The sequence below is a fragment of the Canis lupus genome, chromosome 23 (genome assembly GCF_048164855.1).
Source record: "Canis lupus baileyi chromosome 23, mCanLup2.hap1, whole genome shotgun sequence".
Classification (NCBI taxonomy): domain Eukaryota; kingdom Metazoa; phylum Chordata; class Mammalia; order Carnivora; family Canidae; genus Canis; species Canis lupus.
The window spans coordinates 14,876,083-14,903,601 of record NC_132860.1 but is presented as its reverse complement, the minus strand read 5'-3'; the positions used below and the strand labels follow the sequence as shown (position 1 = coordinate 14,903,601).

The window sequence follows — 27,519 nt, the reverse complement described above, 5'->3', positions numbered from 1 at the left end:
TGATGTTTTCATTTTTGCAACGGAGCCATTCCCACCCAGTTCTTCCAAGCCCTGGGGAGTGGAAGGGGGGGTCTGGGTGGGAATGGAGTGACCAGCTGCCGCCTCTTTCCCTAACCTGGTGCCCCTGCCCCCTCCCCTGCTTCCTCCCTGTCCCCCCAGCAGGATTCTTCCCTCCGAAGCAGCCTAGCGCCACTCCTGGGTGAGCTGTGCCCTTGGGTCTCCACTTGGCAGCTCTAGTGTTCATCTCCTGGTCCTTCAGCCACCTGGAGCCAGGTTTCCAGAGCCCTGGGCTCTGCACCCGTGGCCCCCTGGCCCAGCCCTCCCCTTCGAGGACTCTGCATCCTACTTAACAGGGCTCAGCCTCATTTTCCCTCACTCATAAAATGGGAAGGATCATATCTTTGAAGTATCTTGCTTTTTTATTTCAAATTTCAGAAACATAAACAGTAGAACAGACACGTGAATAAACGGGCTAGCGGAATGAGAGGTAATGAGACACAAATCCAGAGAACTGTCTGGTGACTTAAGTGTTTCGGCTGCATTTGAGGAGTATGAGACGAGGATGTTTATTTAAGAGAAAGTTTCGGGAAAGTGTGAGGCTTCCTTTTTTTGTCGTTCTTGTTTCTTTGCTGTCTGATGCAGTCAGCTTTGTCTGCCCGGCACTGTGACCTGCTTCTACTTTGACCTCGTATCGCTTTGCAGGACTTGCCCACCAGCAGACCCTGAAGTTCTTAATTGATTCAATACACATTTATTAACAATTGCCTTTTTTTTTTTTAATTTCCAGAATTCTGTAACCTCTCTAATCATCTCTTTGTGGGAAAGATGGCAATTTGGTGCTTGTTGAGCTGTTAGACTCAAAGCTTAAGACAGATCGTAAGCTCACAGATTAGAAGAAGTGCTGATTTTGCTCTTTGGGAAAAGCCATCGTTGTAGCTGTCCTGCATGCTGGATCCTTGTGCACTGAGGCTCAGCTCAGACTGGCTCTGTGGAGACTGGTTTTGATAATGAATTAGGAACCCCATTTATATGAGGTCACATCTATGTCCATGTAACTTGAGGCTCTGTCCATATCTGTTCTGGGGTGCGAGGATTCCCCGAGTTACTAGGAGCGGTGGTTCTGTTGCTAAAGGCTGCCAGTTAGGTCTCCTCTGCATTATCTCTTCCCATCACCCTGGTGGCTTCTTGAAGCAAGTCTTCTCTGTAGGTGATAGAGACCCCAAGAAGTCACCACTCTCCATGCTGTCGGTCAGATGGCTGGGATACAGTAAATACAGAGGAAAAGTCAGATTTCTCAAATATCTGGATTAGCTGGAAGGGAGATCCGAAATCAAGATGGGGTTTATTTATTTATTTATTTTATTTATTCATTCATGAGAACCAGAGGGAGAAGCAGGCTCCATGCAAGGAGCCCGATGTGGGACTCGATCCCGGAACTCCAGGATCATGCCCTGAGTCAAAGGCAGATGCTCAACCACTGAGCCACCCAGGCATCCCAGGATGGGGTTTTAAAAGATAAACGTAGAACTTGAATCCAGGGAAGCAGATAGGGCCTGAAGAACCTTGTCGGTGAGAAGGGGAAAGGACAGGTAAGAGCAAGGAGGAAACATGAAAACTGCGTAACTGTCCAACAGAGGTGTTCTCGGGCCTGCGTGATTCCAGGAGGCAGAGCTCTCAGGGCAAGTCACAGGGGAGCCAGTTGCAACTTGAGGTGTGTGGTAGCTGAGTCACCTCCAAGACCTTAGCCATGGGATCTGTGAATATATTGCATTGCACACAAAGGGGCATCGGGTTGCTTATCAGCAGCTAGGGAGAGTATCTTGGATTATCTGAGTGGACCCAGGGTAATCACCAGGTTCCTTAGAAGTAGAAGAGGAGGGCCAGGGAAAGATGGCAGCTGCCAGAGAAGGACACCGCCTGCTTTTACAGGCTCTGAAAATGGGGGGCCGGGCCCAGAGACAAGGAACGTGGGTGGCCTCCAGACCACTGCTGGAAGAAGCAAGGAAAGCAGATCCACCCTCACCCCAAAAGCTCTGGAGAGGCTCACAGCGCTGCCCACACCCTGAGCTTACCCTGGGGAGACCAATGTCAAAGTGTGTCCTGTAGAAGTATAAGATCATAAATTGTGGTTTGGGGGTTATTTTAAGATTTTATTTTTATTTATTCATGAGAGACACGCAGTGAGAGGCAGAGACGCAGACAGAGAGAGAAGCAGGCTCCCTGTGGGGAGCCCGATGTGGGACTCGATCCCAGGACCCCAGGATCACAACCTAGGCAACGGCAGATGCTTAACCTCTGAGCCACCCAGGTGCCCCAAATGTGTTGGTTTAAGCCACTTAGTTTGTGGTCATTCGTTAAGCAGCAGTAGAAAACTAATACGTCAGGAAAAAGAGCTAACAAGTCTGCCTAGCACATGGTATTTTCTTAAAGCAGTGATTTTCCTGTACCTAAAGATATTTAGCCCGAAGGCAGCACAGGTCAGCATACTGTAGAAGGGATTCCTGCATTTGGTAGTAGGAGAAAGAATTGGTCTCTAAACCCAGTTCGTATATAGGATCTCTAGGTTCTAAAGCAAAATGGGCAAGACTCCTTAGAAGGGCCTGTTTAGAATTCCCCTCCCCAGCCACACTTGTTGTGTGCGCACACGTGTGCGTGTTTAACTCCAGAGCCTGGCCCATAACCATTTTAAGCTGACTTGACCTCAAAGGAAAGGATAGGACATGGTTTGAATTTAGGATTTGTTGGGAAGATAAGTTTGCTGGGTTTTCACCGTTTCTCGGATTTTTTAATGTTAATTTGCTTTTAGAAACTATCCTGTGGTCAGAGAAAAGCTGATGTGGGCAGAAATCGTACCTCTGATACCAGCACATTCTTTATTTGCTTGTCTTCAGAACTGTATGAAATAGGTTTGCCCTGAGTTTTCAGTTGGGAAAAAGGAGTCAAGAGGGTGGGTAATGAACTCAGTGCCAATCTAAGGCTCATCACAGAGTTTGCCTCCTTTGTTGTTGATTCGATGCTAGAAATTCTGTCTTTGATATTACCTTTGCTCCATAGGAGCTCAGAGAATGCATTTCCTTCTGGAGGTAATCGTAACATCCTCAGCTGACAGATGATTATCTTTCACATCAATACCTCCTCCTAGAAAATTCCTGAAGAACAGCTGTGATATGGTTGGATGGCTACATGATTATTTTCCATGTTCAAGAGTAATTGCAGAGCAGTTGTAATAGCAAATGGGTTGTTTACTGTTAGTTGAGAAGCCTTTTAAAAGCCAACCTGTTAAATTTATACTAATAATTAAAGTTTTCTCAAATGTTAAAAAAAAAAAAAGGAAGATAATAATGAAACCATCTATCCCTCTTATCTAAATGGAAGCTAAAATGTGCATGGTCCTCGTGACCCAGCGGTTCCACTCCTGGGGAACTTCCACCCAACAGAAATGCATACATATGTTCATCAAAAATATATGCAAGGGTGTACAGAGTAACACTTTTTTGGGGAGTGGGAGAGGGGCTGGTGGGGAGGGAGAGAGAATCTTAAGTAGCCTCTGTGCTCAGCATGGAGCCTGATGTGGGGCTCGATCTCACAACCTTGAGATCATGATTTGAGCCAAAACCAAGAGTCAGAAGCCCAACTGACTGAGCCACCCAGGCACCCCTACTGAGTAGCACTCTTCATGATCAGTCCCATTTGGAAACATCGCCAGTGCCCATCAGTAGTAGACTGCATAGATCGTGGTATTTTTTTCATTTAGTGGAATACTCTGTACAGACAAGGGTGAATGAGCTTACATACAGCCCTGAATGCATCTTACACACTATAGTGCTGAGCATATGGAACTAAACACAGAGTCCACACTCTGTGATTCCATTTGAAGTTCAAACCACCAGACAGAACTAAAATACAGTGTTTTAGCCTCTAGATCACCCCTGGGAGTTATGGGGCTGATTACTGGAAGAGAGCATGGGTGAGAGGGCTTCTGTTTCTTCACCTGGGTGCTGGTTACATGGTGTGTTTGCTGTATGAAAACTAATTGAGTTGTAAACCTGTGATCTGGGCATTTCTCTGAACGTATGTCAGGCTTTGATTTTATGTAAAAAAAAAAAAAAAAAACAAAAACAGTTAACTTCCATAACTTTAGAACTCATAACTTGGTGGCCTAATTTCTGAGCAGGTTTTCATAACGTGTATATTTTAATAGCCTCATTTTTGATAGTTCCTGTCGTTAAAACTACAGGTCGTCCATTCCCAATTAAAACTAACTAAGGGGATCCCTGGGTGGCACAGCGGTTTGGCGCCTGCCTTTGGCCCAGGGCGTGATCCTGGAGACCCGGGATCGAATCCCACATCGGGCTCCCGGTGCATGGAGCCTGCTTCTCCCTCTGCCTGTGTCTCTGCCTCTCTCTCTCCTCTCTCTCTCTGTGACTATCATAAATAAATAAAAATAAAAAAAAAAACAAAAAAATAAATAAAACTAACAAATTATTTGGGAGAATTCTGAGGGACAGTGGTGAGCCAAAGGTCAGAGGGTGGGGATGGTCTGCCCAGGTGCCGGCAGTAAGGACGTCCATGGTCTTAGAGAAGGTTAGTGGCAAAACCCATCTGAAAATCATTCTCGCTTTTATTCTCACCATGTGCGCATGGGCCTAAACAATGCCATTGATAAAACACTCCTAAAAAGATTTTTTTCTTTTGTAGCCTAAGTCCTAAATGATTGAAGTTAGTGTTTTTTATTCATACATGCACATACTTTATTTTTGTGTGTGTGTATATATATATATATGTATATGTGCTTCAATTTAGCACACTTCTAGTAACTATTGTGTTACTCTAATAACACACGTGGACTCAGCCTTGTGTCCGTGCCTAGAGCCATGTGAGCTGCAGCCCTGCAGTCCTGCTGCTTCCTGCGGTTATACAGTAGGTTAGGAAATGAGCCATGAGAGCACAGTCCTTACGAAGACAGGAAAACAGAACTTGAGTTACTTCAATTGTCATTCTGTTACTGCTTGAGGAGTGTGTGTGTGTGTGTGTGTGTGGTTAAAGTCTAAAACAGTGCAACAGAGTGCTGATTATTACTGCAAATAATTTTGTCAAATAGACAAAAGAGGGTCTTAAAAACGAATCCAGTGTAGTCATGTCTACACAGCGTGCCGCTGCAGTGGGACAGCAGCTTTGACCGGCGCTGCTTAGGCGTGGAAACTCAGAGGTGCGCACGTGGAGGCTGTGGGCATTTCCAGCAATTTTGCTCACATCACATTGGGGCAAATGCCATTCTGAACTTTGTTAACATTTTTAAATTGTGTATAGGGACTGATTATGTAGTGTGTTTACTTCTGTGCTTGCTTCAGCTATTAAGTGTCCAAATTAGCCTACATTGTTAATGCCTTTGAAGTGCATAAAGTAAAATGTGGAACATTTGAAAAAAGGGCAGGAAAAGCATTGTGCCTGGGGGGCTGAGGTGCCTGCCGTTCTAAAGCAGCCTTCCGCCTGGTGGTATCTGTGACATGGGTGGAGGTTGGTAATTTAAAAGAAATAAGCTGTTTGGTTGCCTCTGCCGTTGACCCACGTCTCCAGCCCTGTGCTCCTTCCCGCTCCACTCACACCAAAAACACCAGACTGCTTTTGACTGTTCACCAGTCTTACAAAACAACTTGATTGTATCAAAAATAATGAGTATTTGTATTCACTATCCGTTTATTTATAGTTCATCAAACCCCTTTCAATGTTGGAAACTTTTTTAAGTTGAAAGAAAGGAAAGTAAAAGTAATTTCTGTTGGCACCTGCTGTACCTGCACTCATGATTGCATCCATGTTGGGGGGCACCGAAGTGTCCATCAGTAGAGCAGTTAGTAATTATTAGGGTGCATCTGTGGAATGGAATAGTATGCAGCCACTGAAATGTGGGGCTGCTCAGGTTTTAAAATGGCTGTTATTCCTAAAATGGTATTTCGTATCAGTAATGTATGAGTCCTAGGATGTAGCTCTCTATTTTTTTTTCAACAAAGTTTCAAAGAGCACCATTTTTTGTGCACACACACACACAAAAGCAGATGTGTATGCTTGTGTATCTGAGTGCTAGCTATCTCCAAAAGGACACTTGAGAAACAAGTAACACGGGACACCAGTAGGGAGGTTGGCAAGATTAGGGATAGAAATAAAATGTCTATTCCAGTTTGACCTTTTTTTTTTTTTTTTTTTTTTACTTACCACATGTGTTTTTAAAAGTTTTTTTTGAGAAAAAAAAACTAAAACTTTTTGGCACAAACTGTACCATAATTGTGAAAGCATAAATGTCACCACTGAAAAGTACCTGAGCTGATTCCCAGGACCCTGGGAATCATGACCTGACCTGAAGTGCTGAAGACAGGTGCCCAACCACTGAGCCACTCAGGCGTCCCTGCTTTTTTTTTCCCCCTGAGGTTTATTTATTTGAGAGAGAAATGGGGAGGGGAGGTGCAAAAGAAGAGGGAGAGAGAATCTTAAGTAGACTTCACACTGAGCGTGGAGCTGATGCAGGGCACAATCCTACGACCCTGAGATCACCACCTGAGCCAAAACCAAGAGTCAGGTGCTTAACCGACTGTTCCACACACTCCCTTGAAGGCCCACTTTTAGTGCGGGTCAAGTGGCAGCTGCCCTGGAAAGCTAGATGGAATCCCAGCTCGGAGCTCCCGTGTGTGCCTTGGACACGTTGGTAACATTGTCCTGGCGGCTGGAGCTCAGCACCCCTGGGAGCTCCGGGGCAGATTGCAGTCAGGTTCAGACATCATCCTTTCTCGCTATCCTTTCTCAGAGCCAACATCAAACCTTTGAATGTGAGAAAAATGTACACCTGGGTATTTTTATTTATTTACAGTTTGCACCCTATATAATTCCCAAAAGCAAAATGTGAAAGAGTGTTACTAAATTTATGAGTAACATAAAACTGGACAAGTACAAGTAAAAGCAGATTGTAATCCCGTAAAAGGAGCCGTACGCTGGCGGTTAGTAGCTATGAGAACTACCTGGGATAGGTAATTACTCAAGTTGAGCTCTGAATTTAGCTTTGAATTTCTTGGCATGTAACAAAAAAGGAGGAGGGGGGATGTAAAGCATCTGGTTCTTTTCATTTGAAGCCAGAAAATAAGTTTTGCCTAAGGAAAGGGACATTTTCTTGGTCCTCAGTTCAAGAAGGAAGTTCAAGTGCAGATCCTTATTAAAAACCTATGGGGGATGACTCAGGTCTTCTTAATGGTTAGTGCGGTCAGGGTGTTACAGTTAGCTAGCCACAATGTGCCAAACCTCACAGACTGGGTCTCGACCGGGTGTCAGGTCCACCCGTGTGTCCCCAGACCCCACAGCGGTGCGGATCCACCATCCATCCCTTGCGTGGACCACTTCGACCTCCCCCGGCCCTATCCGTGCCTGTGCTCTCACTCAGCCAGAGTCGTCTCCATGCTGTGCTCAGGGGGCCCTGTAGGAGCACAGGTGCATCCGTAACCTGTCACTGGGGCCCGCCTGTGCACGTACATCTCCCGTGTCCCTTGGTTTGAGAATTTAAGACCGAAACCAGCCCACCTCTCCTGCCACACTCCTGCCCTTGCTCCCTTTAGCCCAGCCGTTCCTTAGCCTTGTTTCTGGTTCTGTGCACATTTTACCCACTCTCTCAGGGCGTGTTCACCTGCCTAGGCTGGCTCTCCTTCTGTTGGATCTGAGCTGCATCATCCTTGGAAGCTTCCCTGACCCTGGCGTTGGTTCTCGTGGCCCTCTGTGCCTCTTTCAGGAGCGCTCATCCCCATGGTGGTGCCCTTCCTACTAAATTGAGAGCCCGTGGCAGCAGGGACTGGCCCAGGTCTGCCTCACTCTGACCCCCAGCTCCATGCCCAGTGTCTGGTGTGTGCCATAGCCAGTTGGTAGGTATTGGAGGGGAGGGAGCCCTCCATCGGTGGCCCAGCCATTCCCGTGGCCTCCCAGCCTCCCTCTGCAGTGGACACTATCCCACACTGAGACGTCTATCCCAGAAATAGTTCTGATCACAAAACCACTATGTGCCAGAACTTTCAGAGGGTCCCCATTTCCTGTAGCCTGCACGCCACACCCTTTTTTTAGATCCCTTCTGCCCCCAGTGTCCCTTCAGCCCATCTCTGCTCATCATAACCATCCCGTAAGTAATTCCCTTGGCTGAAAGTCATGCCTTCCATTGTGTAGACTCTGAGCACCTTTGGTGGTACTATTTCTATCTCTACAATAGCTATTTTATGTATATAACTCCTGTTTGTAGTCCTAAATAGTGTCTAGCATGAACCTCACATAGTAGGTAATCATGAAATACCTTAAATGAGTGGGAATTATTCTTTATTTAGCAGGTTTCTAAGCCAGTCTTTCCTAGGAACCATTTGCCTTTGGATGCTGTAATTTGTAATGAAGTTTCTGTTTTTGCATATATAACAAATGGCCAGTCAGCTATAGATCTCCTGTTCTTTTAAATATATCTATGTATTAGGGTGCCTGGGTGGCTTAAGCGACGGACTCTCGATGTCCACTCAGGTTGTGATCTCAGGGTCCTGGGATCGAGCCCCGCATCTGGCTCTGTGCTCAGTGGGGCACCTGCTTAAGGATTCTCTCCCTCTCCCTCTGCCCCTCCCTCCACACTCTCAGTCTCTCTCAAATAAACAAATCTTTAAATATATCTACAGATTAGTGACTGTGAACCCTGCTCACACACTGCTTTCTGCACACATTTCAGAGACCTCGTGGATCTTTTATAACAAGGGTACGGTATTCTTGTGTACTGAACACAGAAAGCAAATTGAAATAGATGTGTGTAGGGTTGTCATTTCAAGGGAAGACAGCTGGAGTTAGCGCACTCTTCAATCAACAACCAGTGGGCCACGGAACTTGCTTTGAGACGAGCATCACCTCACTGCCTCCCCAGGCCACACCTGCCATGACTCCGGCCATGAGATGATAACCCCCACTTCCGTTTCTTTTCCAACAGGCTGACCTGAACTGCAGTATTCAGGATGATGCCGGGGCTTTTTATGGTGTAACGAGTCAGTACGAGAGCTCTGAAAACATGACCGTCACCTGTTCCACCAAAGTGTGCTCCTTTGGGAAGCAAGTAGTAGAAAAAGTAGAGGTAAGTAGGCGTCTGTGCGCCGGAATCTTCACCTGAGGGCAGACTGTCGCCTTCCTTTCAACTTTCACTGGAGCAGAGAGTTTTACTTTCTTGGCATCTCCTCCCTCTCCCCATCTCTCCCAGCTCTTTCTCGTATTACTTTGTAACAAGAGCAAATGATTTGAAAGCAAGTGGAGGAAGGCAGAGAGGAAGCCCCAGGCCAGCCCTCCCTGACTGTGGCCCCCTGCCTTGTGCGGCCTGCCCCATCCAACCCGGGGTCTCGTGGGGGTGCCCTGGTGTGGAAGTCAGTCCATACAGGCCCTGCCACCCAGCAGACGGGGCCCTTCCTACCCCCAAGTCCAAGAGCACTTGCAGGCGTTGTAGATAACAGCCAAGATGGAATTCATCTGGTTAGCACCTGCCTTCTAAAACCCTGACACCCCGAGTGGTGGCGCTTTTGTATTTCCATTCCTTTAATTCTTTGAGACAGATTATAGCACAGCACATACTGGGATCAAATACCTATTTGTAGTTTTTATATTTCCTCCCTCCCTCCCTTTCAAAAATGTATGTTCTTTTTTTTTTTTTTAACCCCCTGAAAGAAAAACAGGTGGATTGCTTTGTATAAATACAGTTTGCAGTTGACATTCCACATAAAGTCGAATTTTCCAGTGTTTTCTCCCATTAGCCAGCCAATCCATGTTCAGTGAGTAGCTTTTGTTCACGGTGGTCCTGGAGCCACAGGTCCCAGAGCCCAGTTTGACTGTGGCAGACTTTGTGCCAAGGCAGGAGACAGGAGAGTAAGCATGTGCTGGGAAGGAGGGCAGGGGCCAGCGTATGGGTTTGGTAAGACTTCGAGCTGAACAGTAAGGATCCTGGATGCTGCGGCCCCTGGTAGCCTCCCAAGCACAGGACAGGCATCCTGAGGACACTGTGGAGGAGGTTACACTAACCAGAGAGGATGGAAGCGAATTGGCTAGAGGATTGAGGGGAGCCTAGGTCTCCTGAGCTTCAGTAAACTGTAGCAGTGGGAATCTAGGTAAGACATTTGAGCAGAACTTAGGAACTCACTGGATATTTTTTAAAAGTTCATGAGGACGAAGAGTCAGAGGTCCCATGTTGTGTGTTTGTGAGGACAGTGCTGCCACCAGCGGAGACAAGAAAGTAAAGTCTTGAAGAGCCCACAGTCATGATGATTCTAGATGCAAGATAAGAATTTGGAAGACAGATAAAGACTGAGAATACTTACCAGGAACCCTAAGCATTATAGATCATGAAAGCTACGGGTTTGGAAAATTAGATGTGGAGAGGGAATAGCAGCACAGGAGCAAGGGGTTAAATTTGGGGAGCAGGAGCCAGCCCTGGGGCGAGTGGAATGGTGACACCAGCAGAGGACCTCAATGGATGAGGGAGGAAGGGAGCCAGCTCAATGCGTGTCCTGCCTGGACAAAATGAACCAGACGAGTTACTCAGTTTCCCAGATTCCAAAAACTCTTTTTTTTCATTGGGTCCTCCAACAACACAGCCAGAGATTTCTGTCAGTTCAGGAAGCAGGAAAAGGTTGTCTATGATTGATAAAGCCCCAGGAATTTTCATGGAGAAGGTAGTGTGAGTGTGGCAGGTGGCGTTTTATAATTAAGCTTTTAATTCACTTAGAATGTATTTCTGCATTTGGTGTGAAATGGGAGTCTGCTTCTGTCGTCTTCCAAATACACAGGCATTGGTGTCAGAACCATTTATTAAATGATTCATCCTTTTCCCTCTGAGTAGATCTGAGATCTGTCCCCTTTAAGTTACCACCTGTCCTGGGAGCCATTCCTGGAGTCTCTCTGATTCCACCCTCTGCTTTATCTGTGCATGTCCCAGGACCACGTTGATTTGATTACAGTGGCTTTATGGTACATTCTTACGTCTCCTGATGCAAGTCAATCTGGCCATTATTCTTTTCCATATATTTTCTAGGCTGGTGACCAGCATTTATTCTCCCAAAAAAATGAAATCACTATAAAAAAAAAAAAAAAAAAAGTAAAGAAAACCAAAAACCTTGCTTGATCAATCTAATCGTAATTCTACTAACTTTAGATTTTATTCTGGGATAAATTGATACCTTACCAATATTGAATCTTTCCAATCGAGAACCTATTTGCATTTCCATCTCATTTATCTTAATAAGATTTTATAGTTTTCACATACAGGGTTATGCCCTTTTTGTTAAATATATTTCTAAATATTATGTAATTTATTAATGCAGTTCCAATTTCTAGATCTTAATTACTAGAATAGAGAAACACTCTTGGTTTTTGCTTATATATGTTTTATCTGGCCATCTTATCTCTAGTTTTTTCCCCTAGATTCTTGGATTTTTCTATATATATAGTCATAGCAGCAAAAAGAGAAGACTTTATCTCTTCTTTTCCAATGTTTATGCCACTTTTCCTATTATGATTATTTTCTCCTTCTTTCCATTTGTTAAAACCTCCATCACTGTCATAAAAAGAAGTAGGATGGTGAGTATCCCTGTGTAGTTACCGCTGTCCATAGAGATGGTTTTGGTGTTTTGCCATTCTGGATTTTATTTACTGTTGGATTTTATAAATAATCTTTATTTTATATCTAACTGCTTTCTTTCTATTCCTGTTGTCCTTAGGATTTTTATTAGCAACCCTGCAATATTTTATCAAATGCCTTTTCAGCATCTTTTAGTATGATTTTCCTCTAATTTATGGACATGAGTTCAATGTGTCCTATACAGGAGCCACCACAGCATTCCTGAGGAAAGTCCTACTTTGAACTCACTGATATATTCTCTTTACTAGTCGACATGAGATCTTTGCATCTCTTAAGTGACTAGTCTGTCCCTTTTTTAATTTCTTTATATCCATCAATTTCATAAAAGGAATTGGGACACCTGCCTTTTCCTGCGGTCTGGCCTAGTTTGTGTAACACAGAGAGAATAATTGTTCTTTAAGAGTTGGATAAAACTCAGCGATGAAACTGTTTGGTCTTTGTACCTTTCTCCATGATGAGTCTCTGAAAAATTTTTTGGCCATTTCCACAGTAATGGACCTTGTCAAGTTTTCTCCTTCATGGTTCAGTATTAGTAATTCATATTTTGCTGGGGAATCAGACTCTTTCTTGTCTTTTTTTGCCTTGGAGTTATATGAAGTAACCTTTTACAAATCTCCCAGTTTCTACTGTAATTGTGGTTTTGTCTTTTTTCTCTCTTAAGCTTGTGAAGGCTTGATTTTGTTTTGACTTTTTAAAAAACCAGTTTTTAAATTTATTTAGTCCACATTTTTTATTTCTGTTAACATCGATTTGAGCTTTTATCTTTATTAATTTCCTATTCCTGGTTTCTTTTGGTTTCTTTGTAACTTGGGTTTATTTTGTGGGTTTTAAAAAAAAATTAAGACGTGGTTGGTTCTGTAATTGTTGATCTTTCATGATGAACTCAATGAAACTGCTTTGTTAAGTTTCCTCCAAGTATAGCTTCGTCGTGTCCCCTAATTTTCATGTCAAGTATTTTCCTTTTCATTACTCTTGAGATAGTTTGTAATTTCCTTTTTAATTCGTACTCTTTGATCCAAGGCTACCTAGGGGGTGTGTTATTTCTGAGTGCTTCTGGGGAATCTTCAATACCAGTATTTTCTTTCTTTTCCGTGTTTATTAAAAACATAAATAACTCCCAGTCAGGAGCTCGTGATCATTGTGAAGTTGTTTTTCCTGAGATAGAGAAATTAGCTGCCTTGGTCGTTGGCCTGTGAGGCCTGTATTAACAGCAGAGGAGGATTTTCTCTGGGCTCCTTGAAGAATTGTAGTTGACTGGGCCCGCTCTCCCAGATTTCCAGGCAGAAAATCACTAAGTAGGTGATTATATTTCTTTCTGACCTAGACAACCCTTCTTTATAGCTATCCTGTTTCCACTTTTTTCGTTTGCAGAAAAATAATGGATTGCTGAGCATGGCATTAAGTTTGGCATTGGGATTCTTTTTTTAATTATGTAAATAGAACAGCACTTAGCAGATGATTCGTGTTGAAAAAGGAAAAATGCTTTTGCAGGCAGCAATAGCTTTTTCATGTATTTTGAAGTCAGAAGTGTAAATGTGCTCAACTCCTTTTTCCCCTCACAGACGGAGTATGCAAGGTTTGAGAACGGCCGGTTTGTGTACCGAATAAACCGCTCCCCGATGTGTGAATATATGATAAACTTCATCCACAAGCTCAAACACTTACCAGAGAAATATATGATGAACAGTGTTTTGGAAAACTTCACAATTTTATTGGTAACTGTTTTGCCTCTTTCCTCTTGTGGCAGACACAGTCTGGGGCTGGTGGGGAGGGACAGGCAGGTGGCCAGGTAGGGATGCTGCGTGAGCTGGTGGTCGGTCACCATCTGAATCCTCAGCGGCCAGGGCAAGCTTGGGCTCTGTTTGCACTTGAGTCTGTAGACGAGACAGGGTCTCATGTGGCGGGGCTAATAAGCTTTTCTAAGCTTGAGAAAACTGGAATTCAAGTGGGTAAAATTCAGCTGCATGTTAGAAAGGCACAGAGAACTTTTAAAAAACTTAGGAATTTCTAAAAGCCCAGCACCAAGGCTGCATCCTAGATCAATGAAATCAGGATGTCTGAGGATAGAAGCCAGGCATTTATATTTTTTATAGTTGCCGAGGTCTTTCCTGTGTCGGCCACATGGAAGTCCCAGCAGCACAGTATGCAGATCGCGATGGGACCAAAACAGTCCGTAGGTTCATCTTTGACTCATTTCACGATGGATTGCAAGGCCTTCTAGGAAATAACGGACATTAAAATAGCAAAGGGCAAACCCTCAGCACCACAAGAAACACAAATTAAAAGAGAATGTCATGCCCAGGAAATACTCTCAATAGACTGAAAAGTATGGTCCAAACTTGGACAGTTCAAGGGAAAGTGAAAGCAGTGGTAGTCAGGGTCCCAGTGGGAGAAGTTTCCAGTTACCCCCAGGACAATGCCAGGGAGTAGAGGAGGGACCCCTAATATTTAACTTTAAAACCGATTTCTCTTAGGGGCTTCATTTGGAGACCTGGTAAGGTTATATAAACAGGGTTGTCCTCAAAAATCTGCCTATAAAATACGTAGTAATGGGTTTCATAAGGCTCATTTTTTAAAAAATTAACATTCTTTGATTTAACCGAAGGAAAAATGCCAAAACAAAACTTGGAAAGTTTTGCTAAAAGGGGGTAACGATGATATCCAGTATCATGGTCAAGTATTCAGTCTTCTGAAGCCCTGCTTTGTTCATCTGTTATTAGGATTCAGAACTAGAGTACTTAGAACAGAAGATCTTTGGATCCATTGAGATCAGGGCTCCAGAGGCTTTGGATCCATTGAGAATCAGGGTTCTCAATCAGTGGTATGCTACTTTAAAAAGAAAAAGAACAAACCTGTCCCTCAACCTCCCCTCAACACCCTGATATATTAGCATTTGCTCATTTCCATGGTATACATACACTTCCAAGGTCAACTTCAAGGCACCAGTCGTTGTCCAGCTTACGAAATTTCTTCATATTTAACTCTCAAGAGCCAGTGGGAGCCAGTTTCCTCACACCAGTAGAAAAACCCGAATAAGTAAAACTTTAAAAATTAAAATGCTTCTACATATCAGATTCACCCAGGAAGCTTTTGAAATTTCTGGGGCCTGGGCCCCAGCTGAGATAAATAAAACCAGAATACCTGAAAGTGGGGCCCGCCCAGCATCACGGTTTTTGTCTCATTTTTATAGGTCCCCGGGTCATTGAGATGGAGTCCCACTGCTATAGGGGATAGCTGAATGAGCTGCAGGGAGTCCCAAGAGTTCCCAGACACGTGACGGGCAAAAACTTGGCAGACGATTTTGCATGTGCTTTTCATTTATTCCCGCGAGAGTCTCTCAGCAGATTCTCAGCCGTGTCCATGAGAAACTAGCAATCTGGGGGAAACTTTGGAAAACCTGTTCTTTAATAAGTATTAAATGTATTAGTGTCTTGTTCTTTAATGGTCGTTAGTGAAAATTGAGCAGTTCACGGTTTGGGGTGCGGGCAGGTACCTGTCACACAGCTGTTTCTTGCTAGTTCCAAAGGTGACTCTTGTACTCAGATGGGCAGAAAATGAGTGTCTCATCCCTTGGGAGGGACAGACAGTTCATAGCCTTAGGAATTAACCCAAACTCTCTGAGTGAATGGCCAGCCCATCCTCAAGCAGTCTTAGCTGTTCTTACAAACCAGTTCTGAGTCTGCTTGAGCATTTTAAGGAATATGCCTCATTCCCTAACCCTACCTCGCAGAGCATAGCTGAGGAAAACAAGGCCTGGAAGAAATTTAAGGCATCTGTTAGCCACAAAATCCATGAAACCAAATCAGTAGTGCTCCTTCAGAGCATGTGACTTCAAGCAGTCAAATGTCCAGAGAACATTAAATTAATTCCAAAACGTATCAGTAAGCAACTAGAGAAATTCCTTTGCTATGAAGAATCAGTAGCTCTCAATAAATATCTGCTAGAAATAATATTTTGGCTTTTAGAGGAACTGAAATTAAACCAGCACTCCTGGATTACGAGGGTCAAGTCTCACTGATCATGAAAGGAGAAATAGTACTTTCCAGCTCTTCCTCAGAAGTAGGCAGCTGCTGGATACAGTTCTAGATATTTTACTCGGTATTGGGTTACAAAGCCTGTGTCAGAAAGATCAAGTCCAGACCTTACTGGCTGGTGAGCTAGACTCTGATTTCATCGGGATGATAACAGAGATTGAAGTGAACCTGTAAATGTGAGGCCTTAGTGACAATATGCAAACAGACTGAGGACCACAGTAACTAAATTATAGATCAAGTATTCCTGTCGCCTTTGGAAGTTGTATTCAGACATACATACAGCTCTCTAGAAACATTTTTTTTTTCTTTTGACTCTTAATCGGGAAGTCTAGGATTAGACTTGGCCACATGGAAGTCCCTGGCTGGCCCAGTCGGTAGAGCATGTGGCGTTTGATCTCAGGGTCATGAGTTCAAGCTCTGTGTTGGGCCTGGAGCCTACTTTAAAAAAAAAAAAAAGGAAAAGGAGAAAGATAAATAGAACATAGTCTCTCCTAGAGAGTTTGCAAGAAGGTCAGGTTGATCAGAGAGGTTCCAGGCACAGTGCTAATAAATCTTCTGTAAATGTTATGAAATTCTCACTGCAGAACTCTGAGATCATCTTTATTCCCATTTTATGGATGAGGGATGGTAGGCTTACCTGAGGTCACAGAGCTAGTGACAGACATAAATTAAGACTTAAAAATAGGAAAGACACTTCGCAGGATATTTCATGATCATGGAACCAGAAGACTGGGGTTTAGGACCCAATTCTATTTTTATGACCTGGGCTTGGGTAAGTTATTTAAAGTCTGTAAACTCCGTTTCTTCCTCCATTTACAAACAGAATGCCCGGGTCTGTGCACGCCACCTCGAAGGTTGTTGAGAATATTTTCATTCATTCAGCTAAACCATGGGACTAGCTGCCAGAAAACACTACAGATAAAACACAATGCCTATCCCATCGTAAACGTTGGCCTGCTATGAGGAAAGAAGCCTGTAAATAAATGGTTACAATACATTTGTACAATACGTGGCTGTGGTCCTCTTGAGAAACAGACACCTGGACGTACAGGATAGTTTACATAACTGTGGCTGGATTGAAGTGGGGGGATTCCCAGGGATGTTAAAAGATGGTATTTACTTGGCGTTGATGGATAAACAGGTATTTTTCAAATTTAGCAAGAAAAGGGCCATTCCATGAGTGTGTTCTTAAGTGTCAGGTGTTGGGGTGTGAACTAGCTGGGGGTGGGGCAGCCGTCGTGGAGGCGTCCGAGGCAGGCAGGTATTTGCCAAGCCATCACAAAAAGGAGACAAACCAACAGTGGCAGGTGGCTGGCAGAGGAAGGTACATGGTGCCGAGAGACCGTGTGACAAGAGCGTTTGACCTGGTGAGGGAGGTCAGAGGCGGCTTCCCTCAGGAAGAAACAGTTGAGGCATCCCTGCCAGATGACTAGGAAGAGAGGGTAGAGAAAAGCACTGCAGGTGGGCAGACAAGCAGGAAGACTGGAAATAGGGTGGGGTGGCTGGCGTGGAGAGCAAGGAGCAGCGAGCTGGCCGGCTAGCAACAGCCAGGTGGGGCAGGGTCTCCTGGGCCTTGGAGGCTTGAGGGCAGGTTTTCTCTTCACCCTACAGTTTGGAAGTTGAATACAGGCCACCAGGGTTTTTAAGCCAGAGAGTGATGTTATCAGAGTTCTGCTCCTCACAGGTTTTTTGTGGCTGCTGTGTACCCCTGGGAGTAGTATGAGCCAGCGCGGCTCCTGGGGGTGGGGAGGGCCCTGGTGCAGGGGGGTCCGGGCGCTTGGGTGCTGCTCTGGGCCCTGGCAGTGCAGAAGGGGATGGATTCAAGAACCATTGGGGAGGTAAAAGCAGCAGGACATGGCATTTCCTGCCCATGGGAAGAGAGGGAGGGAGGTGTCCAGGACAAAAGGCCTGCATGCTTGGAGTCTCTGATTTGTGAGGGAAGGGGCAGGAAGTAAGACCAGGAAAGCAGGTAGGTATTGAATAAAATCTTTATTACCCCAGGGGTGGAGGGGGAGGGAGAGAACTGATTACTGTACCAATTCATTTGTCTAGAGCAACATGGCTTAATGGTTAGGAAACAGGTCTTTGAAATCAGATCTGGGATTCTTAGTTGACAGGTTTTTTTTTTTTTTAAAGATTTTTATTTATTTATTCATGAGAGACACGCAGAGAGAGGCAGAGACACAGGCAGAGAGAAGCAGGCTTCCCCCAGGGAGCCAGACCGATGTGGGACTCGATCCCGGGACTCCAGGATCACGCCCTGGGCTGAAGGCGGCGCTAAACCTCTGAGCCACCCAGGGATCCCCTAGTTGACAGTTCTATAACCTTTAATCTCACACACACTCACACACACACACACACACACACACACACACACACACACACGGCCTCCCTCTCTGCCAAAGAGGAGCTGATAACGGCACCTGCTCACAGACCTGTAACACGTATGATATGATGTGTGTGAAGCATTTAAGACCGAGTGGATGCGTGCTAAGCAGTCACTACATGTTGGCTGTTCTGTCGATTGCCATCCATTCAGCAAATGTATAAACAACTGTGGAAAAAAAAAAACTGGAGTGCCAAGCGTGTCACTAGGAAGCACGGTCCCTGTTCTTCAGGAACTGACAGCTCACGTGGGCTTTTTTTTTTTTTTTAAATCACACAAATCTAGGTGTACTTACAGACCGAACTGTGTGCTCTGATGGGAAAATGATAAGTGTGTGCATCTTTATTCTTCAGCCAGAGACCCTACCCTTGGATGCCTTGAGGGTAGGGGACACGGAATGAGTGAAGCAGCCTGACAGGGCAGGGAACACACCCCCACACCCCATGCCAACGCACTGGGCTAGGCCCTCAGATTCCCAGGGTTTGAAGAGACTGAGCTGTCTAGAAACCACATATAATAGTATCACTGAAGCTGTTGGGCAGTTGGGCTAGATCTGCTTTTAGAAAGTTCCTTCTGAGAATGGCCCTGGGAGGTGGGCAGGGGCCACGGCGCCCTGGGTCAGATCCCGCCTCCGAAGATAATGCAGGCTAGGCCCATGGGCACGAGGAGGAGAGAGCTGGAGTCCACAGTCTTGAGCCAAGAGGGGAAGCACGTGAACATTTCAGAGCTCATTTCAAAAGGTAAAAGCCTTGCGTAAGTTGAAAGAGTGGTCACTTGACGTGACCCTGCCACAGTGCCTTGCGCGGCGTGTATTTCACGGAGTCCCAGCACGGCTGGCTAACAGCGCTGAGCCAGGTGTTCGTGGGGCTCACGTCTGTCCTGGGCTGCTGTGAAACAAATCTAGTAGGAGCTTAGGAGTAAGCTAGGAGGCAATTCCTGGGATAAATGACTGTCGCATGGGACAGAATTCTCGAAATCGACCCTCCCAAAAAATACGAATTCTTGTGGGCTCCGATTATGGGTGAGACCCTGTCCTTAAGGAATTTCTTACACGTGGTAACTAAGTCCACATAGGGTTCAAGTCGGACCCATAAGTACCCTAAGTTTGTGCTGGAGGGAGCAGAGGGAGGCTGGGGCATCGCCAGCAGTCTACCTGCTGGGCTTCAGATGGTTCCTCTCCAGGCAAGTCCTAGTGGCACAGGTGGGCGGTGTGTTCATCCGTGTGGGTTTCTCTCTCTCTCTCTCTCTCTCTCTCTCTCTCTGTGTGTGTATATGTACATATATATACTTTTTTTTTTTTAACAGGTGGTAACAAACAGGGATACACAAGAAACTCTCCTCTGCATGGCCTGTGTATTTGAAGTTTCAAATAGTGAACATGGAGCACAGCATCATATTTACAGGCTTGTAAAGGACTGAACATGGTTATTTATATATATAGATATCTGTATATACACACACACGTATGTGCGCACACACACACTCTCTCCATTATTGAATGACTGTAAACCTCACCACGCAGGGGGGTGCCCTGGCCCTGAGGTCACCCTGACTTTTTCTAAATCCTGTTTGAGTGAAGTCATTTTTTCATGTGTTCCTACTATCATTGTAGCTGTGAAGTTCTGGTACAGTTGTAAAAAGAGAAATCGAGTTGTTTCTACGTGTTCTTTAGATCCACGGCCCACAATTCCTCGGGAAAGGTGATCCTTAAGAACCCGGGTCTCTGTCTGCAGAGACCTATTTCTAATTGTGGTAGAAAAAAATTTGAGACAGAGCATTTGCCATGGGACATTTACAGCCTTTATACAAATGTATTTAGTTCTTTTTTTTTTTCCAACATAAAATTCTTGTTTTAAGATACAAGTAAAATTAATCTTTAAATATAAATGTAAATTAGTACACAAAACTAAGAATCTTTAGACTTATCTTTGTAACTAATTAGGGTGGAAGTTATGAAAGAATGTAATTCACTAAATTATTTTTTAAATGAAACTTTTCTTTCTTTTTGAAACCAAATGTTAAAATATAGCCTTAAATGCTTGGTAGAAATATTCTAATGAGACAAATTTGTACTTTTTTTTTCTCTCTCTCTCAAGGTTAAAACTAATCTCTTAATCCATTAAACTCTTGAACAGGTATTACAAAGGAAGAAAACTTCACCCCTTATCCTTAACATATATAGTATATTTAAAAAATATAAAATTGTATTGTACTAATGTGATGATTATTTAATGAAAAAAGAAGATGGCTCTTTTTGCAATAAGTAGATAAATACTGAAAATCTAAACGTACAATGTTTATAGTCTTGTGTGTGCAGTTATATTTTATATGGACAACCAAATTTTTTACTAAGATGAGTAAATGTTTGAACCACTGAAATTTAATAACAAAAATTTAAAATTGGCATTGAATACTGCACTGTGAGCTGCAAAGTATAGAAAAATCCTGTGGCTGGGAGAAATTTCATCAACCAAACAAGTAAAAGGCTCATCAGTTTTAGCGTCTCTGCTCCCCAGAAACTTGCAAGCATCCTCACCAGCCTGTGGATAAATTATTTCTGGTGAACCAGCACGCATATTAACCTGCTATAACTGTATGTGTACTTATGTGTTTGTGTGTACATCCACACACATATACATATATAGTTATTAAACACCTATTTATTGAACATCTATTCAGTGTCACTCAGTTTGCTCGGTGCTGATATGTATGTATATCGCAGTCTGCGTCCATAGATCTAGATATATTCTTTAAGGACATCTGTTTCCTCAATGTCTCTCAATAAGTCACAGTTCTTGTTTGAGCTTTGAGAGGCCCAGTGCTCTCTCGGACTCTTCCAAACAGACTTGTTTGGGGAGGTTCTCTTCCCAGGAGAAATTCAACTTTCCAACCCAAAATATTCCAAAGCATCACCCAGGCAGAGTCGGTTTGAAATGGCCACATGTCTTGGGTTCTTTCCATAAGTGCTTCATTGGGAAGGAGACAGGGTATATGCCCCAACTTCCCGGAGGAAAGTGACATTTTTTATAATTGCCAGGAGTGGGTTAACACGATAGAACGTGGAATAAGTTTTGTAAAGTCGTGAAACCTACCAAGGCTTTCTCATCAAGCTGGAAAATGATTACCTTGTTCTTTCACGTCCAAGGAACTTACCCCTTTCCCTGTCCCGTTACCTGCTCTGACCCTGCTGGCACATTGATTAGAGTGTTTGGTGGTCATGAGCACTAGGGTGTGTGTGGCTGGCTTGTGGCAAATAGGAGGACACCAGACCAAGCCTGACCTCTCCCAAACTCATGCCACTGGTTCCTGGGAAGACCAGAGAAGAAAGTGCAAAACTCCCATTTGGAACACACATCCCTCAGATAGGCCGGTAGGATGATGTCTGTCTTCCCTCTGCAAAGAAACTAACGTTTATTCTCTGATTCTAAGTGGGCCTTTGAAGGATTGCCCTACTCATCTGCCCTTCCATCTGGCCTTCCGCCCAGGCACTGAAGCTTCTTCCATGGTCATCATACTTAATGACGTCTCTTGGTCACCCCTCCTATGGATGTTTCTTTTGCTCCTGTCACCTGCATCTTTCCTCAAGGGAAACCCCTCCCTCCCAGGGCCAGGACCCAGTGAAGGGGTGTAAAGGATCTTCTATGGCCAGAGCCATCCCAGAACTTCCGGGAGAGAAGTTGGTCTGATTCACATTCCCACGCAGGGATGGAGCTCTTCTGTGCTGCCGGGAGGGCTCTCGGGATTTACTTTTCAAAGCACAAATACACCCAAGAAGAGCCCCTACAGGGCGGTTCTGTTGGCTCCAGAGATGGGCATACCCCAGGCAGGCTATGCCCCCATCCCCCAGATGCCTTCCTAGCTAAGTTTGGGGTATTTACAAGAACAACCTGGAGGTTTGCTTTTTGCTCTCAAAACATTTCTAAGAGCCTTAAAAAATTTACTTCTTGTCTTGTTCCTCTACAATTTTCTCCAGGGCAGACTGTTTCTCTCTCTTAACCTCTGATCCCAGTTACCCAAACCCTTAGCCCTCTCTGTGTCTCTGCCAAATTAGGTGCTGGGGTGGGATTTGTATTGTAGCACCTAATCCAAATCTGTCTTGGGTCTTTCATCCTTGATAGCAGTCTTTTCCCTTCATCTATAAAGCTTCCCAAACCATAAAAAAGCCTTTCCAGGCCTCTGTCCTTATTGCTTTCTTTCAGATACCAGATATCCTGGTGACCCTGTACTACCAGCATTGAGTCAGGGACATCTCATACTTTTACTAGAGTCTGGAGGCCCATCTTCCCCAGCCCACACAGGGAGGAGCGGAAGAACTGGACTCTGGTCTGTTGGCATTCGTTTCCATCTTAGCAAAAGACCTAAAATTACCATCAGGACTTCTTCAGGACAGATTCTGGAATCCCAGAAGGTCTAAACTTCTCTGGGCCAGGCGTTCTCAGCGTCTACACTGTTGATGGTTGGGAGCAGTCCTTTGTTCTGCTGAGACGATCCTGTGCATTGTAGGAGGTATAGCAACACCCTTGGCCTCTCTCACACCCTCCCTGCTGTTGCCACAACCCAGAATATCTCCAGATGTTGCCAAATGCCCCACGGAACACAATATCGCCCCAGTTGAGAACCACTGCCCTAGACCTCACAGGTCACAACCATATTTGAGATTTTCTTTTTCCCTTTGCTATCCTAGGAGCCTTGTTTCAGTTCGTTAAGAGGCAGGTAGGAATGTTACTCAAATGACATTACGTCCAGGTCTCTTCCCGCTCAGAGCCTCTTTCACAGCAGAGTCTGTCCTGCTGCAGAGTATTCCTTCATCCTTTGAGGATCTTGGGAACAGCTGGTCACCATCATCCCCACAATCAGCTCACCCGTGTAAGGTGCCTCTGATTTGCTCTTCATTCCTTAAGTTTACCAGCTTTAAAAGAAGTTCCAGCTGTGTTCATTATTCTCATGAGCTTATGGGACTCATTGTCAAAGCTTTCATCATTTCGGTAAACTTCCTCTGGTCTTCCTCTGCCCTCTGCCCTACACTCAGTGCTGTTCTTAGAATTTATAAAAGCCTTTGGAACGCTGCACCTTTAAGGATGGAGGAGAGAGGGACCAGTTCTGGAAGAGGGCTGATAGATTTTCCTTTATTTATTGAGCTAAAAGAGAGCACAATCTATTCTCCTTCATTTAGTGGATGAGAAAGTTGGGGCCCAGCAGGGAGGTGACTTGCCCAAAGTCACCCAGCTGGTTAGTGACAGAGTAAAGGTGAGGCTCTGGGACCTTGCCACTTAACCCTCGGCCTCTCCCGGTGGAGTTTGATCCACTTTGGTGCTCATGCCTAAATGATGCCTACAAAGGTGTGCACGGCTCAGAGCAGAGGACAGAGGGAGACCTAAGAACCCCCCCCCACCTCGGCCAGAGCACGGCATCACCCCGATGCCAACGCCGCCTCTCCCACGGAGCCTCGGGTCTGACGGGAGCTACGCGAGGCACCCACAAAGCAGATACAAAAGCTGATGAGCCTTTTCGCTTACCCTGAAGACAATTCACCCGCCACAGACTCTGAGTCCAATTTTTATCTGCTAAGCATCCCAGCAGCAAAGTCCCACACTCAGACCAGCCAAAAAGCAGCCCCTGTTCCCAGCACTTGGTGTTACAAGCCCCCAGATGGCTTAAACCCAAGTCTTCTTTAGGTCTCGATACTGTAGTGGCTTTAGCGGTCTGTTTTTGTACAACCATAAATTATTTAAATCGTCTTGAGATGACAGTCAATTTTACAAACCAGGTACATATAATTTGTCTAAGTTTGTATATGCTCTGTCTGGTACACTACACCTGTCCTGACGAAGGGTAGAACCAATTCTGTGTGTTGGTGTTCACACCTGTGACATTGAGAGCATATGTCTGCATTGCTTCTTTCTTTATGTTGATATTTCTGTGGCAAAGCCCTGCACATGTCATTTCTGAAAAGCCTTAAATCTTTTGAGACGTTGCGTGTAGGGTGTGCAGTGCAAAAGGCTGCCTCGGAACTGTGAGCCCTTTTGTAAGCTGGAAGCATTTCTCTTACTACTGTTACTTTTTTTAGGGAGTTTTAAATTCAGAGCTGCCAAAGCGTTCCAGTAAGCAGTGCCTTAGTGATTTCCTAGTCCTACCCAGCCCTCCGCGTCCATTTACTGATTGGCCCCGTATTGGAAACCGCACAGGCAAAAAAAAGACAAAAACAAAAAACAAAAAAACAAAAAACGGTTCTCATTTCTCTTTTGTAAGCCCAATTTTCTCCAGCCCTCTAGGGAACCGACCCACCTGGTCGAAAATCGGAAACTGAACGGCAGTCGGTTCTTGACCGCACTCTCAAACGTATATACCAAAACGGAAGGTTTTCCAACTTTGTGGTTTACTATGAAAAGCAAATTGTACTTTTAAAGTTGCCTTCGAAATTCACGACCAAATACTTAGCTATTTATGAATCTTCTGCGCTCTAGCATGGAAGTGCCTTTGGTTTGAGATTCCAGCTTAGAAAAGTGCTGCCATATAACGATAATTTGTGTAGAGAGACCAAAAATATTCTGAGATCACCGTAATGCCTTTGGTTTACCAGGATGAGTAACCAACCACAGGCCTCTGTCCGCCAGGGCGCGGCAGGACGGCCCCCGGGAACTGTTGCGTCCCGTGTCCGCGCCCCCGGGGGCCCCCGCCCGCCCCCCAGCCCTGCGTCCGCGCCAGGGGACTGCCACGCAGACGACAGACTCTCCGGCCGGTGGACAGCGCTGTCCTTCCCCTCGTGTTCGTGTTCAGTCTCCGTGGAGGCTCTCCTGTCCATGCAGACGACAGCGCGCGCTTCTCTGGTTTGCGCAGTGACACCACTTCTGGAAGTTGGAAGCCTCAAACTGAGATGCCAGCGCAGAACAACAAACAAAACAAAACAAAAAATGAGTTAGGGTCATTACAATCGAAGTGTTCTTCTCAACGGCGAAAACGTTGACTCTGAGTGTTGTGTACGAATGTGCTATGAGAAACTTCCAAAGAGCACCATTCACAATTCGGCATTTTCAAAGAATGGTCCAGCCCTCCAAAGGGCAGCCCTTTAAGAGTCCGCTGTTGGCTTTTATCCAAACCTTGTGTAGATTGGGAAAACTGATAGAGGTAAGGAAGAGGAGTGGAAAGGACCAGAAGGCGAAAACACCAGCCAAACAAAAGCCAGGAGAAAAAAAAAAAAATTGTCCTTTACCAATATAGACTTCAGAATGACATGAGACATCTTTGAAAGTTAGCCTCTGAACTCTTAATGCGTTACGTTCTTTCGTCTGTCCCTGGTGTCTTTAAGATTACCCTGTCTGGGCTCTGAAATTTCAGGAGTGATTTCTATCCACACCAAGTTGTGAGTATTTAGAGAAAATTCTACAAGGAAAAAAAAATCAAATGGTGAGAACGAAAATGAGCTAACACGAGCGGTAGTTAGCCGCTTGAGTTGAGGCCCCCTGTCAGTGCTGTACCGCACCCGGGCAGAAATGAATCAAATACTTGTTCATCTGCTTCTCTTTTCAGCTGTTACTGTGCTTTGTTTGGCAATAGTTTTCTCTCATAAGCTCATTGCTTATATTGTTCAGAATGAAGGTTTTTGTGTTTAAAATTTACTGCATTGCGAGGGTAGTTTCGCTGAAGTCCTGCACCATTAACTGAGATGAAATATTGGTATTTATTGTCCTACTTCCTGAGGCTGTAGCTTGTTTTATTCTTTGTGAATTCGCATGGGGTGAGTCCCACGCCACACTGCATCGTCTTAGTTTATTTGCAATGGCATTTATGTTCCCTCTTTCCTCATTAAATGGGGTCAGATTCCAGGAGATTCCACCTCGCTCAGGTAGACTCCTTCGTCTGCCTTCCATTACGAGATGGTTTTCCCTTCCCCTGTCTCTGAGAGGTTAACAGAACCTAGGCATAAATCAATTGGAAACCGGTCTCTTATTTTATTGTTGTTATTATTATTTTTGGATCAGTCATTTTCTGTGATTAGTTTGACTGTGTAAATTAGATATTAACTGCACTTCTTAACAAAAAAAAAAAAAAAAAAAAAAACATCTCCCTGTTACCTCCTTGAAAGATTCACTTCTGTAGGCCTTTGTCCATAGGCTCTTGCCTGCAGAGAAGGGAAAAAAAAAAAAAAAAAAAGAAAAGAAAAAACAAAAACAGTACGTGCCTGAAAAACAACAACAAAAAAAATTTTTGTGACGTTTAAAAAAGAAACCCGAATAGCCTTTAATTCTTGAATATGCTTAAATTTTATGTAAATTGGTTTTGCCACGTGTGTTTGTTCACGTTCTAAATGACTTAATGGGATTCTCACAGTCGGTGTCTTTGTGTCCCGTGTATACGATGGGCTTGTGACGTAAGCGCTTCATCTGGTCAGTGGTCGCTTTGATATTGTACTGCAGCTGGGAGGGGGCTCGGGAACCTGGCCCTGGGTGATAAGGTTCCCCTCGGTCGATTGGAGAGATGGGGGTGGGGGGGCCAATTCTCACACACGTTTTCTTAAACTATTTGCAGAAACTTTCAAAAAGGCATTTGGTTAAACCTCTTGGCAGTACAGTATTCTTGTATTTGTTAATGTCTGTGTTTAGGTACTGGTACCTTTTTGTTTAAAAAAATGTTCTAAGTGTTGGCTTTAAAGTGAATTTATCTTTAGTATGATAGTTATATGAAAATTATAGGGTTTGTGTGCAGAGAATTTTTTTATAAAGTGCTTTGTAAAAAAAAAAATGTATTCTAGCTTTCGCGGTACATATGTGTGATAACTTTAATATCCATGACAGTTAAGTGCAATTATTTCATCACTCTAAAAATGCTATTTTTGTGTCAGTTCCTGCAGGTGTTTTCATGTCTTTGCAAAGTGACACATTTTGATGCCTTCTTGATAAAGTGGTAGACATTTTGTAGCTTTCTAGAAACTTTGTATTCATACGGTATCAATGAAAAATAAAGAAAATGAAAGTGTGGGTTACCTTTTTTATCTGCAAAAGTGTTATGTTGTTGAAAATGGCATGTGTTTATGTGCTGTGGGTGAACCGGGGGGTTTGTGATTCCGGTGTGGGTGCAGCACAGCCCTGCATAAAAAAGCCTTCCATCCACTGAGTGTTCCCTGTGTGCTGGGCACTGGCCAAGTGTGTCGATACAATGTGGATACATTGTTTCCTTTAGTTCCTACAAGAGTTCCAAAGACGGTGACATTAGTCCCAACTGAGGCTCAGAAGAGACCCATCCTCTGAAATCATGACTGGTGAGTGGTGGAGCTGTAAACAGGTCACCCTGATGCTCAGGCCTGGACTCTTGCCCCCTCCCCCTGCCCCGCCGCCCACCCCACATTGTGGCTTCCTGGGAATCCAAGGATGTAAGTAGCTTAAGGCCAGGGGAGAAATTTTTAAACAATGATGACCTTGGCCTTCCGACAAGAC

General features: G+C 44.5%; 1 protein-coding gene across 8 annotated transcripts in view; it reads left to right on the top strand.

The window, feature by feature from the left end:
- The window catches only part of TEAD1 (TEA domain transcription factor 1), a 268,795-nt gene extending 241,727 nt beyond the window's left edge, over positions 1-27,068 (top strand). For all 8 annotated transcript variants that reach the window (XM_072794037.1, XM_072794036.1, XM_072794035.1 and 5 more), the window contains 3 exons: positions 8,981-9,121; positions 13,231-13,383; positions 19,394-27,068. In XM_072794037.1, coding sequence (XP_072650138.1) covers positions 8,981-9,121; positions 13,231-13,383; positions 19,394-19,507 — 408 coding nt within the window. In that variant the 3' untranslated portion in view covers positions 19,508-27,068. The remainder of the gene's footprint in view (positions 1-8,980; positions 9,122-13,230; positions 13,384-19,393) is intronic.
- Positions 27,069-27,519: the final 451 nt, after the last annotated feature.